This window comes from Pteropus alecto, unplaced genomic scaffold (genome assembly GCF_000325575.1).
Source record: "Pteropus alecto unplaced genomic scaffold, ASM32557v1 scaffold402, whole genome shotgun sequence".
Lineage (NCBI taxonomy): Eukaryota > Metazoa > Chordata > Mammalia > Chiroptera > Pteropodidae > Pteropus > Pteropus alecto.
In genome coordinates this window covers 88053-102282 of record NW_006432940.1, presented here as the reverse complement: position 1 = coordinate 102282, position 14230 = coordinate 88053, and the positions used below count along the sequence as shown (strand labels likewise).

The following is a 14230-nucleotide window of genomic DNA, read 5'->3' as shown; positions in this document are numbered from 1 at the left end:
TAATAGAAACTTGATTTGAACCAGTACAGGCCAAGAGGGGACTAACAGGGAGGGTGGGAATATATCTCTGCCTCTAGATAGCATGGACCAGGGATGAGAATGTCACCATCCTCTCTCTCCTTGTGGCTTTTATTTGTGTTTCTGTGCATGTTGGCTTCATAGCTGACTCAGCAAATCAGTTTCCTCTACATGGTAGAAGACATGGTTACTGACAACTACAGAACCTTCTAGCACCACCACCACCATTTTCTGTTCCCACATTTAAAAATTCAGAGGAAGGATTTCAACCAGCCAAGCTTGGATCAGGTGACTGGGAGTTGAGAATTACCTCTTAAGAAGATGACAGCCCTCACTTTTGCCATGTGGTTACAGTAAAGGTAACGATCCAGCCTATTCTGGGCAGACAGACAATAGATTTCATTAAAGCACAGTTCACAAAAATTCTGTCTTTATTGGCCTTCTCCATTCATTTTTCTTAGCAAGAAATGTAAAAGAGAAATTGACTAGTCTGAGGGTCTCTGCAATTAATGATAAGGTTCTTTTTCTGGGCCTAGATATCTTCTGATAATCTCATCCCTAATTAAAATGCAGTGTCCTCCATCTGCTTATTTCACTTAGCATAATACCCTCTAGGTCTGTCCGTGTTCTCACAAATGGTAAGATTCCATTCTTTTCTGTGGAAGAGTAATATTCTATTGTATATATGTACCACATCTTCTTTATCCAGTCATCTATTGATGGGCATTTAGGATAGTTAATGATTTCACTTATATATATAATCTAAAAAAACAAAATAAATGGACAAACAAAACAGAAACAAACTCATAGATACAGAGAATAAACTGACGTGTGTTGGGGGACTGGTTGAAAAGTGAAGAGATTAAGAGGTACAAATTGGCAGTACAAAATAGTCATGGAGATGTAGAGTATAGCATGGTACTCTATACATATATATAGTCAATAATATTGTAAAAACTATGTATGGCGCCAGATGGGTACTAGACCTCTTGGGGAGATCACTCTGTGAGTTATATAAATGTCTAACCACTATGCTATATACCTGAAACTAATACAATATTGAATGGCAACTGTAACTGGAAAAAAATTAAAATAAAAAAAATTAAAATGCAGTGCCTCCCAAGATATGGAAACCTACTTTATTTCTTGAGTCTGCTAGCTTTCAACTCTCGGTACATGAGGAACTTATCAAGAATAAACTTTCTATTCACTGACTTGTGGGAGGGGCTGGGGCAGGACTCATTTTAGATTAGTCTTGTGTCCTTGTGTAGCCCAAGCTGCCCTTTATGTGTAGACTCTGTCCATGCTAGAATCTGGCTGGTCAGTCTTTCCTTCCTGGTGACTACACAGTCTTTCCTCCATCCTCTCATTGCTGTCCTAATCACTGATTAATTCAACTCCCTGACTCTCAACCATAAAACACCAGGTGCGGGTACCACAGGGACCTGAAGCCTCTCCCTTATGCTTAGGGATGGCTTAGAAAATAGCCCCACCTTAGGCTATTGAGTGCTGGAGTTGTACACTAGGCCTGCCTAGCCCTGGCAGTGATGGCGTTTTGGGTCTTCTGGAAACAGACCCATAATCTGTAAGAGTCAGGGCACCATGTTGCCTCTGTTTCTGCAGACTCTCAACAGCATCACTCTTAAGGCCTGGGGAAGACCTTGGTCTGACAATTCTGGGCTGTGTTTTATATTTCCTCCAACAAATATAGGTTTTAGAGGATAAATTCTTTGTGCCCAAGATTTTAACCAGTCTCTTGAGAACCAAGCTTTGATAGGGGAAGGGTGATTTGGCTTCACTAACCTTGACTACATTTCTAAGTTATTGATAATATGCGTGTAAGAACTCATTGTCCTAATTCAGTTCTGTGATACAACAGAGTAAATATGTTTCACTGTGACATTTTTCAGTCAAACTGCAAGAGGGCATAAATGTCAATCTGTTATTGCTACTTCAGCTCCAAAGAGGACAGCTATCTCGAGCCCTCAATATCTTTAGGGAACTGGATTATAGAATCAGAAGCTATGACCATGGAAGTTTCGATGAGAAAATTAAATTTTCCTCTGTCATATAGAAATAACCATCAAAACAGAAGAGGAGAAAATTGGATCGAATAGATGTATAACACAGCTTAACACATTAGTTGTCCAATGGACAGGTCTGCCTAGGGGCTAACATCATTAGTTGAGTAAAAACTCTCTTTCTGTTTTATATTCATCAATGGAATAAGCATCCTCAATAGGGTAGAACAGGGTAGAAACTCTCCTTTAAATTCACTTGCCATCTCAGAGTGGAGAGGAATAAAAATTTAGCATGTAGCCTCCTTCAGAATTCTATTGGATTTTCTCCCCTCAGTGGAATTACAGCATAGTTCTCTCAATCTGACTTCATACATGGAGAGCTGGGCGACCACTTTATCACTGATTTACTAAATAGAGAATATGGACAAAACTTTTCAGAGACTCCCAAACCTGGAATCACTCAGGGTCCTAGATGTATGGTCTCAATATTGATCCAAGCATTCTGTTGCAACTCCACTGCAAATTCTTTTTAAACTAGGCCAAAACAGAGCTGTGTCCTAACTCTGTCTTTTAAAACACATTTCTGAATAATTGGAATGACATTTTCATAACCATGTGGGCTTTTATGCCCTGATGATACATTCCATTTTGTAATGCAAGAATGATATCAGGAAGTAATTGAAACTGTTGCCCAATTACTGGAATAGAGAGTATACATTTATTCACCTAAACTCAAATCCTCACTTTTGGCTGATGAATGTTAACATTCAACAAGATGATTCTAAAATAATAATCTTGGCCCTGTTCTAAGATGCTTTCCAGGTTCTTTTCTAAGTGGAGGTGGCATTTTATTCTGGTCTGTGCTCTGCTAAGTAAGCCATGGCAGTTTTGTTAAGCTATCAGTCTTATTTAGAGTGTGTAAACACATGGCTCCATATTCCATGAAAAACCAAGGATGGCAATATGGCAGACTTACGTCTGGGACGTTATCTCTGTTTCACTGCTGTTTAATACCTTTCAAACTTGCTAGAGGACTGCAATGATTTTGGTAGACAGTATGAGAGGAAGATGCCCTGTTACTTTAGAGCAGTAATTTGGGGTGAGAGAGAGATCTTTCTGCTGTGGGCATCACTGTTATCCTGGCCATTGTGACTGCTAGGGGAGGATGTGCCCCTCAAATCTGTGATGGGAGGAAAAAAGTACCAGAACCACTATTCTAAGTAGTCGAACAGTGCTTTTAGATTTTAAAATATATTTTAATTATTCAAGAAAATAAACATGTTTTTTAAGAAGCTCAAATATTTTGATTAAGGTTAAAAGCCATCTTGATCAAACCTTCCCTCCCTAACTTTTCATATCCCAGACACTTCCCAAGAAGAGAGCACTGTTAGGGTTGTTGTGTAACCTTGCAAACACTTGTATAATATTGTTTTCTAGTATCACGTTGTGTGAATCTATGGATAGTACTGTTTTCACTCTCTAATATTTATTATATTTTTATGATGATCCAAAATACTAGCTCATGTTTTAAAATGCTGCAAATCGTCCATAATATGGATAAACCATAGCTAATTTAGCTACTTCTCTATTAATAGACATTTAGGTTCAGACGAAATTTATTTATTGATTGATTTTTTTATTTTTTTATGCCTGCAGTAACCAGTCTTCTCAAGTACTAACCAGGCCCGACCCTGCTTAGCTTCTGATATCAGATGGGATTAGACGTGTTCAGGGTGGCATGGCTGTACAGACAGAATTTTTAAACTTTATTTTAAGTCAATTCTCATTCAATCCCAATATAAAAAGAAATTTTTTGTGCTTGATTTGCTCCTCAATTAAGTTATAACAACGGAAAACTTGCCAATTTCATATATAGTAACTTGGGCAAATTATCCATTGTGCCTTGTTCATGCACTTTGTGCCTCAGTTCTTTTATCTGTATAATAGGAATAAAAATAGTACCCATCTCATGGGGTTGTGGAAAGGATTAAAGGAGTTAATGCATGTAAAGTGCTCTAAACAGTGCCTGAGGGGTGGTGAGCCCTACCTAAATACTAGCTATATATTTACAGCATTGTGCTTGGACCACATTGTGTTCATCTCCACAGAATTGCTTTGGCCTTTGGCTCGTATTATCCATTAACCTGTTTAGAAGATATCACAAGAAAGCAGTGAGTTCTACTGGGCTTGGTTTACTGTAAGATTATCATCATGGATGTTGTTTATCTCATTAAACATAATCTGTGAAAACAAGAGAAGTTTCTCCCTTCCTCAGGAATAGTTTTGCTTCTCCTCGGCAGTCACTTTAACTTTACCATACAGATCTGTGCATTTTTTAAAATTCACTGTGTTTCCTTTGTTCCATTGGCTGCTAGGTGGATCTAGAATTTTGATCTACTTCTAGCTGTGTTATAGACTTTATGCCAGGCATTTTGTGTATTAACTGAACTTATAGCACTAACTTACCTTCTTATGATTCTGGTTTGTTTGTTTTTTTTTTCCAAGTAGTAAAACTAACTGTCTTGGTGGGTAATTGTACGGGTAGGCATCTTATTGCAGTGAGGAACCCACTGCACTCCTTGGACTGACGCACAGTTGGAACGTTGGCTTGCTGGGGTCTTGTGGAAGTGGTGCAGGACCGGGCAAATTCCCTCCGAGGGGCGAGAGCTCAAGCCCTGCACCCAGAGAGAGTTCTTGGCTGAGCACAAGAAAGAATTCAAACGCATGCCAGAGTTAGAGTCAAAAGGAAAGTTTATTAAAGAAGGGGTGACGCTCCGTAGACAGAACGTGGTCTCCTCTCAGAAGCAGAGAGAGAGCCTGAGAGAAACTCAGAAGGACACAGACAGTGAGAGGAACAGAGAAAAGACTGAGAGGGACCAAGAAAAAACACATGAGGGAATTCAGTTTATATATCACTCTTAGTTTCTATGAATTATAGTTTAAAGACTTTGTTTACTCATTTTCCTTTGATGGTATGGACATACAGTGTGAAAGGATGAGAGTATGTAATGAAAAAGGGTAAGAATATGTAGCATGAAAAGCCTGCTGGCAATTTCCAGCCTTTGATCCATAGGTTCCCCATGGTTTTAGCCTTAGGGAATAAATGATTGTGTTTATTTTGTGTAGGGCATGATTTAAAGACTATTTTCCATTGTGTGTAAATGGTTTGTTAGCAATCCTAGCAGAAATCTTCCTTTGTTCTGCCGGTTTCCTCTTGTTCTGGCTGTAGGGCTGATCAGCAAATTGCAGTCTCTGAAGATAGCTTGATTTCACATTTTAGTTCTCTTGCCTCTTCCCTGCATTAGAAGGAATCTTTCCTGTGTTCTTCTCTCCTTTACCTCCTGCTGGAGAAGTGGCAGCTGCCTGTGCTGGCCCCATGTACACACTGACTTTGACAGTGGGATTGGGTTGTACAGAGTTTCACTTGGGAGCCTGGGTCCTTTTCTAGCTATCCCCTGAAAATCTCCATCCTGTGAGCTCTTTGACAGGAAAGCACTTGACCTGCTGTTAAGGGTTATTTTCCTCTTTTCTTGTCGTATTCTGAGAAAATGTAAGTTATAATTATATCCTTGGATACTAGTCGGAGGATTTGACCATATGAGGACTGGAATATTAATTAAAATAACTACAATAGACTGCTATCAATACAAAGAAGCTGTTTGCGATTGTTAAGGCCCTTTGTCTATGGTGTGAAAGAGCTTCCATAACAATGAACAAGAGGCAGACTGCAAAGAGGCTGGAGTAAAAGGTAAAGGCATGGCAGGGGTGTTGTGTGTCCCATCTAGCTTGTGCCTGGTACAGCTGCCCTGAGAAATGGCCCCTAGGCTCACCCTCCAACTGTATCTTCAACAAGTAGCCAGTGCTTCTCTCCTAACTGAGGCTCCAGGCTTGAATGCAGAATGGTTCTTGTTTATGTTCTAGGGCCGGGCCTGGCTCTGCCACCTGCCCTCACTTAGACTGTGTATTGGAGAAGGGGTGGGATAAGGGAAGAAAGGAGATGCCCTTTCTTAATGGAGGAGGGCTGGAAAGCCCACTCTGAAGGTCGGAATGTGGGAAAATGGGCTCTGGAGAAGAGAGCTACTTTCAGTTCCCTGTGCCTGGGTTCCTCTCCAACCTCTTCTTTTGCACAATCATGACTTTCTTCTGGCGTAGAAGGTACCTGCCTCATAAATATTGGAGCATTGATTCCTCTGGTGCAGCTCAGATTATGATGATTGTCACTTCCCCACTTAACAATAAGGCCTACTTTTCAGACTGTCAAGCCCCTGGATGACCTATGGTGGGCCTCTGGTTTCAGCCTTCTATTCAGCATATAGGAAGGGAGTGTTTGGTGGTATCTGGCCAACTCAGTTCCAGTAGCAGCTACCTCTCTCCTCCCTGCCTACAACCAGGTCAGACACACCCCGAAAGTGACTATAGCACCTGTCTCTAGCTCAGGGTGTTTTATATGATTCTATCTCTTGTCTGCTCTTTCAAATCTCCTTTTTCTCTCTGTCCATGGTTTCTGGCTACTTTCCGTTTCCTGTGTTTTCTCTCTGCTTAGCCTTCTGAGATCTCTCTGGGTTATTTGGATTCTTCTCAAGATGTTTCATGTTAGCTTGCTTATCTCAGCTATAACACTCCAGAAACACAGTGTGCCAGTCTGGCTGCCAGAGCCCTTATAGAGTGGTGGGAATGTCCACTCCTGGAAGATAGCTTGATTTCATAATTTAGTTGAATGATGAATGGCCTTGCAGTTGGCATCTCCCGTCCTCCGTGCTCACTATGAGGTTCAGGACAGGCTTCCATGCTACAAGTTGTGCCCTAGCTTTTGAGAACCCTGGCATGAGAGTTAAGAGATACCAAGATCTTTGCAGGAGTTGTTCTCACGTAATTCCTTTGTGAATGGTACCAGCTACCCAGTCTCAAAGAGTAGAACCTTATTGCTATTGGTGCCTCTGGCAGTCAGTGCATCCAGCTAAACCAGACCCAACATGTCCAGTCAAGTCAAGCACCACTGGGCCTGGAGCTCCATTGAGGCCTTCTTGGATGAGGTCATCCAGGGGCTGGTTTTGCCAACTTTCAAAGCATGCCTATCAATGGCATCTGGTCAGGTTCTCCTTGTAGTTTTGAAATCCTGTGGTTTCCTATTCGGGTGGTTTTACACATATATTCAGTGAAACTGTTTGTACAAAATGCATACTTGATTTAGAAGTTGGTAAGATGTTTTTCCAATCTTTTAAGTACATTTTTTTTTCTTCCCTTTAGTCCCAGGTAAATCACCACGGTGCCACTAGTAATGAAACATATCAGGAACGCCTGGCACGTCTAGAAGGAGATAAGGAGTCCCTCATATTACAGGTGGGTCCTTTTTGGTGGGAACCAGCTTATCTGTTACCTCCAACTCTGCAGCCACCCTAAATGAGAGAGAAGCACAAGGGCGTTTCTCTTTTGGATTTATCCTTCTCCCGAAGTGTGTATTTTTAGAAATACTTTTCCTGAAGTAAGGCAGAAAGTAACTGGGGGCACAATTTAACTCTGGACTTGGCTTTGGGAGGCTGTGAATATATTCATTTATTTATCATGGATTACTGAGCACCCACCTTTATACACGCTCTTTGGCCAGGCTGATTAATGGAGCCTTGTCTTTTAGGAGGCCAGGGGTCTTGCAAGGATGATAAGCTATGTCTTCATGTTACTAATAAAACAGAGCCATGAGTGATACGGGTTTAAGGGTGCATGTTAATGGGATCAGGCCCAAATCACCTGGAGCTGGATCTAGACTTACACTTGGAAAACAAATCCCCTAGAGCTGGTAACATGGGCTAATAAGCCTTTGATGACTCTTGCTTCAAAGAGAGGAACTCCAAAACTTTTCATGGGAGAAAGATAGTCAAGGGAACAGTTTCAGTTCTGAAAACTTGCATTCCTCGGTGGGACATAAAGTTGAGCATTCTTATGCAGGCCTGTTGTGGCAGGGGCTCTTTGCTGTGTCAGCTCCCAAATGCATGAATCAAGCATCAAGGGCTGGTATGTGTTTCACGGTCTAGAGCACAATAAGATGAATAGCCCAATCAAAGTTCCTTAAAAATCTTGAAGGGTGGTGGACAAGACGAGTATTAGCTTAGAGCCCTGGAGTTAGGAGGCCGCAGTATATATTTTTTCTTCCATTTCACCTTATTTTTTTTCCATTTCACTTCATTTTATGAGTGTAAGAGTAATAAATGATTATTTTTGAAACTTTGGAAAATCAAAAAGAGTTTATCATTTTGGCCTTTCCTTTCAGTCCCTCCCTTTTTTTTTTTTCCTGTTCTGCCCCTATCTTAAATAATTAAGTTCAGACTTATACAATTATATAATTTTGTGTCCTTTTTTTTCTTCACTTCATTGATTTGTTCATTAAAAAAATCTTTAAGTCCTCACAACTTGGCAGACACTGGTTTTAGGTACTGTGGATACAGCAGTGAAGAAAACAGACTAAGTCAGTCCCCGTTCTTGAGTTTCTGTGTGTGAGTGTGTGGGGGGGGACAATAAACCAGTTCACAAATGTTTCAGGCAGTGATAAATACTATGGAGAAAAATGGAGCAGGATAAAGACTGTGTAGTCAGGGAAGGTCTCTCTGACAGGAGACCTGAAGGAAGCTAAGGAGGGAGCCATTTGGTTACCTGGAGAAGCATATTCCAGGCGGAGGAGGTGGTGGGTCCGGCCTACACCCTCAGATAGGAGTATGCCGGATGTGTGGGATGAACAGGAAGGGGCCATGTGGCAGGGGCTGGTTATGCGAAGAAGCCTGGTGGAAACTACCTTCAGAGAGGTAGGTAGGGCCAGATTAGATAGCACATTAGATAGAGCGCAGACGTTTTAAGGAATGTGTAATTTGAAAGGCCATCATGATTAATGAGTGTCCTATTTAGAATTTTGCAGCAAATAGTATTAAACTGCAAACCTTTGAACCAGAAATCTTTATGGCTAAAATAACACATTCCTATTTAGAGGATTACAGTTTAATAAAGAAGTCCTATTTGATAATCTCTTTGATGTTCATGGTTTTTAAAATTCCAAATTCTTGAATAATCCTTATTTAAGTAATCCTAACACAATTGGGAAACTGCTTATCAGAAAAGTCAGAAGTGGATCCTAGCTGTTTCTATTCTGCCAGGAGCTTGTGGACAGACTTTTAGAGTTGCTCTTATGTGATCACCGCTGTTCCATAGTGGCCCCTTGGAGCTCGTTAGAACTACCATCAGCATGCTAGGGCCTCTTGCTTAATTCACAGGGCAGGTCGGCCAGACTGAATTAATTAGGGCCCTTGGCCTTGAATGCTTTCCTAGGTTTACTCATAGAAGAGCAAGGGAAATCACACAGAACAAAATACTTAGTTCTCAGGATTAGTTAAAATGAATAAAACCAAAATCTTTTATATCTTTATTAGAATGTAAGTTCTCAGGGCAAGGATTTTCTTTTCTTTTTTCCACTTTTCTGTTTCCTCCACTGTCCAAAATATGCCTAGCATGTAGTACAGGCTTAAAAATATACATGTTTTTGTTGAATAAAGGTCAAATTCTAGGATCTTTATATATCTCGTCTCAATTTTCTACACTTCTCCATTCGTAATGCTTAGAGTGAGCACTGAAGTTCATAAGTACTCTGCAGCCACGTGTATCTTGAGTCTTCTATGCAGCTGAGCTACAAGTTATAGAATACTAGAGACCACAGATTATTCCCTTGGGTACCACCAACATATGGCCCCGAGGCCCTATGCAGACTATGCGTGTTAATCTTCATAATAAGATTAACCATAACATATCCTTCTCAAAGAGAAACTCTGGGACCCAGGGGCAAAGGCCACTCCCCGGAATCTTACCTTTTTGAAAATAGAGTTAGTAATTGAAAAGGCCAGGCTGCTGAAGGCATTGGACAAGAAGGATTAAAAAACAAACCAAGAAATCACAAAGGTTTGTGTTTAAATTGGACTTACTTGGCAGCAGGTGTCTGTTTTCGAATTATAATTGAAAAGTTAGCATACCGTGCTTTCAGGAATATGTTTCAATAATTTATTATTCACTTGGGAACATAAAAAAGGAAAGCGGAGAGTAGCCATATTAATTTAGATTAGTGCCTCTGTAAAGGGGAGCTTTATAATTCATAAAGTGTATTTAAACACTCATAAGTGAATTCACATTAACTGTTTCATGATCCAGCTATCATTCCTTTACATACCAAGAAATAATTTAGGATCATCTATACGTAAATGGAAATGACTCAAACATTGGTTAAAAACCAAAAGAGTCTGATTTCAATTTACCAGGCATTGATTTCTTTATTTTTAGGAGGTCACCCATTTGCTTTCCTTACCTTCCTGCTCTGAGGCACCTTTTAATTAAGAAAAAGGAAAAAAGGATCCCGGGGCAGTTTGCTAATAGAGAAGGCTATGAAAATCCTTTCAGTATATATTTAGGGTATAATATAAGTGACTTATTATAAATGGATTTTTATTAATTAATTCCAATATTCTCAGTGTTCTTCAGAAAGATGACTTTTTTCCTGCCGAGTGCAATGTGGCTTGTGTATATTTATGACTTAGAGTCATGTTTTGGCCTGTGAAACACAAAAACCTTTCTGGAGCCAAGTTTTGTCAGTGCTAATACATGCCCTTTATGTCCCACATTCCTTAATTGCTTCAGAACACTCATCTGATAGGTGAGCAGTCCGCACACCCTTATGAGAGAGGTGAGGTCATTGGTTAGTCTCCACAGGAGCTTGGATTGCTCTTCCACATGAAGTGTCAGCCCTGGCAAGCCAGCTGAGATATGCCTTGAGGTCGGGGCTGCCCCAGTAAGCTCGAGAAGAGGAATAAGAGCAAGAGTCCAGCCCAGAGGCAGCACCGTGGCTGTCGGGTATTTTTCCCTTGAGTCCGTTGAGAGCAGGAAACGTGACGTACATTGTTCAGGCGGTGGCCAAGACACCCTGGCAAGGTAAGAAAACAACTGGGGTTTCCTTCATGCGGGACACTTACCCCACCTGCCACCGGCCGAACAGAAAAGCCATTCTTTCTATGTAAGGATCAGTGGTGTGGTTTCCCGGCTCAGCTCTTGCAGGGAGCTATTCCTGCTCTTTCAACATTGCTTTATTTCCTGGGACAGGTGAGTGTCCTCACAGACCAAGTGGAAGCCCAAGGAGAGAAGATTCGGGACTTGGAAGTGTGTCTGGAAGGACACCAGGTGAAACTCAATGCTGCTGAAGAGATGCTTCAACAGGTAAGGGTGCATGGGGCTGAAGGCCCTAGGGTTCTACTGGGGCTCATGTGTTAAAACCCCTTTTTATATCAGGGTTACAGCTCTTACGTTTCCATCCTGCCTGGAGGTAGGATTGGCTGCTCAGCTTGTGGTGTTTTATATAGCAGGTAAAAGCAGCCTGAACACTGAGAGTTGCAGAGGGGGGAGGGAAGTATAGGGCTGGCCTGAGACGAATAACCTGTTGGGCTAGTTAGACAGATTCCCAGGCAGCACTTTCTCCAGGACTGGTTCAGTGAAGGAGATCTCTGCTGGCAGTGTCACCCTCATATTATCACATGAACTACAGCTTGACTGCAGGTATCATCTGGAGTTTTAGAAAGTCAATTAGTTAGCTTTTTGTATGCCCTTTTTCCACTCACTCTTCCCCCTCTCACTCTGTAGTCTTCTTTGATAAAGCTTATTACATATATAATATTTTAATATAATTTAATTGATATCAAAATGAAAAATAATTAGCTGTTCTCCTACTAATCTCTTAAGTGTCTTCTCCTTGTTTCTTTTTGGTCTTCCTTGTTATGTGTACATGTAATCTACAAAGGTCTATTCACATCACAGATACAATTTAGTCCTCAGATTTTGAATGCTTCACATCATAGTTTTTTTTTTCCCATTTTTAAATTTTACTGTATAGTTGTCTTTACTATCACAGTTAATTTTTTTGAGTGAAAGTATAATTGACTTGACTCTTCTACTCTTGAACAGTTTTACCCTATTGTAAATAATAAACTGAAATTTTTAGGAAGGATATTGAATTTTTATCAAAAGTCTTTTCAGAATCTGTTGAGAAGCTAACTGGAAATTTTATTTTATGAAATCTAATATATCTAGTTAATATCACAGGTTAATTTATATCACTCTTAACATTTTCAGTTATTTTGAAAAAAAAAAACCAACTGTGGCTGAAGTTTGCGTGTGTATGCTTTGTAGCTCCTGGTATAGTACTGGCACATAAAAGGTACTCACTAATTATTTAAAGAACAAAAGTCAGTCCCTTCAAAAGGGTGGGTTTGATTAAATGGTCCCTTGGAATCTTTCCCTCAAAGCTGTACTTTTTTTTTTTATTGCTGTGATCAGCATAAAATTAAAATTGTTTCTTCATAAAATAGTAATGAACACAGGCTTTGAATATGACCTTTGGTCTTAAGATAAGTCTCTTAGTTCCCAGGTATCTCCTAGTTTTGTTTGAGTGTGTTCGAAAAACTTTTAAAAAGTCAGTCAGTTTTCTTATGCAAATGGTTTTAAAAAAACTAGTTCCAGCAGCTCAGAAGCTGTTATTAGTTATCTTTTCATTGATGATTAATAAGTTACCACATTCCTGGCTCCATTTAATTTTCTTTTTAAATTGTGTGCCACTTCTCTTGCTCATCATACTCCCTGAAAACCTGAGTAGTGATAGAAATTGAGTCTTTTTATTTATTTGTTTTTAAAAACTTTTGAATCTTTCTTTTGAAGACTCAGGGAAAGAAATAGCCTCAGGGAAAAACCTCAAATGGTGAAAAAGCATCTTCACAAAGAGTGCATTGGACAACCCACTAGATTATATTTTCAAGGCTGCACAAGGTGTGGTTTGGGGTGGGGATGAGAGAAGAAGACGAAGACATGGAGTGCTGTAAGAACCCCAGACAGAAACAAAGAAATTTGAATGTGAAAGGGGGGTCTGTCAGAAAAATGTCAGAAGGTAGATGTTTCTGGAAGGCAGTGCCTGGCAAGTAACCACGTAATTGGAGGTCTGAGAATGGCTACGCTGTTGTTCCTGAGCCCTCTGACCACCACTCCTGGCTGCCCTTCCAGGACTGCCCTATACCCCTCTCTCTGGCAGAGCTTCTGCTCCCTTGTCAGGGTCTTCTAGTCAAGTAGTCTGACGGTGGTTCCTAGCACCACCTGGGGGAGTCCATCTTGTCCTTCTAAGCATTATCCCATGGCCTGGATTTTAGACTTTTGAAAAAGTTTTAATCTCAATTACCCTTTTTGTCCTGTTTATTCTAGATCTTCTTTCTTGAATGCTATGGGTTTGGCAGCAGGCCTGTGGTTTGCATGCACCATAGAGGTGGATATCTTGGCTTGGTATCTTTTGGAGTATGGTAGCTCTTATTAGCTACTTCTGGAGCTTAAAGATCTTCCTGAACTTAAGGTATTTTTATGCTCAGAACTTTCATTGTGTTCTCTCAGTCTTTTAAGGGTAAATGAAAAGAGTGTGGAATGCTCCTTTCTTGGCAAATTCTGCATTCACATCATAGGACACATATGAGCCTCAGCTCCCACTCATGTGTCTTCTGGACTTGATGTTGCCTGAGCTGAGATCTTTGAATTCCCAGCTCCAAATCCCAAGTCGAATACTCTGCTGCACATGTTCATCTTTCCTGAAATCTGCTTGATGCCGTTTGAAAAGACACTTAATTCTTGCACCACAGTGCTGATGCGATGTCATCTGTAGCTTGGAATTTATATGTATGTGTCCTCTGAACTGGAGCAGGCCGAGACTTGCCTTGTTTGACTGTGTTATCCTGGACCGCAGGGCTCTTGGCTTCTGGTGGTAGGAGCAAGAATGACTCATGGCCTTGAGGCAGAGAATGGAGGCAAACAATTGCCTCTTTCTGCCAGCTCCCAGAGACCATTCCTGCCCTGGGCCAATCCTGGCCTCCTACTCAAAGGCCTGAGGAGCTCTGAACATTTTTTTACGGACACAGTATGGGACCTTCTGGCTGCCTCTTACACTGCTTCCCTCGGGTATGTTGCTCCTGCATGCTGAATGTGTTTTGTCTAAATGAGGCAGCTGCTACTCACCTCTAGCTGACTGCCCATGTAGGCCTAGTGTTGCTAGGTAGTCCCATATTTCACAAGAAGCCTGAAATGTAGATTTAAAGATGTTTCTGTTTTAAAAACATTGGCAACTAATTTAAATGAAAAAAAAAAAA

The 14230-nt window shown here is 40.7% G+C and overlaps 1 protein-coding gene across 10 annotated transcripts in view; it reads left to right on the top strand.

Moving 5' to 3' along the window:
* PPFIBP2 (PPFIA binding protein 2) overlaps positions 1 to 14230 on the top strand; it is a 129048-nt gene that overhangs the window by 64342 nt on the left and 50476 nt on the right. For 8 of the 10 annotated variants that reach the window (XM_015586021.2, XM_025043780.1, XM_025043781.1 and 5 more), the window contains 2 exons: positions 7287 to 7379; positions 11163 to 11276. In XM_015586021.2, coding sequence (XP_015441507.1) covers positions 7287 to 7379; positions 11163 to 11276 — 207 coding nt within the window. Of the gene's footprint in view, positions 1 to 7286; positions 7380 to 11162; positions 11277 to 13315; positions 13447 to 14230 lie in introns of those variants that run through there. The other 2 variants (XM_025043785.1, XM_025043787.1) reach the window with 2 other exon arrangements.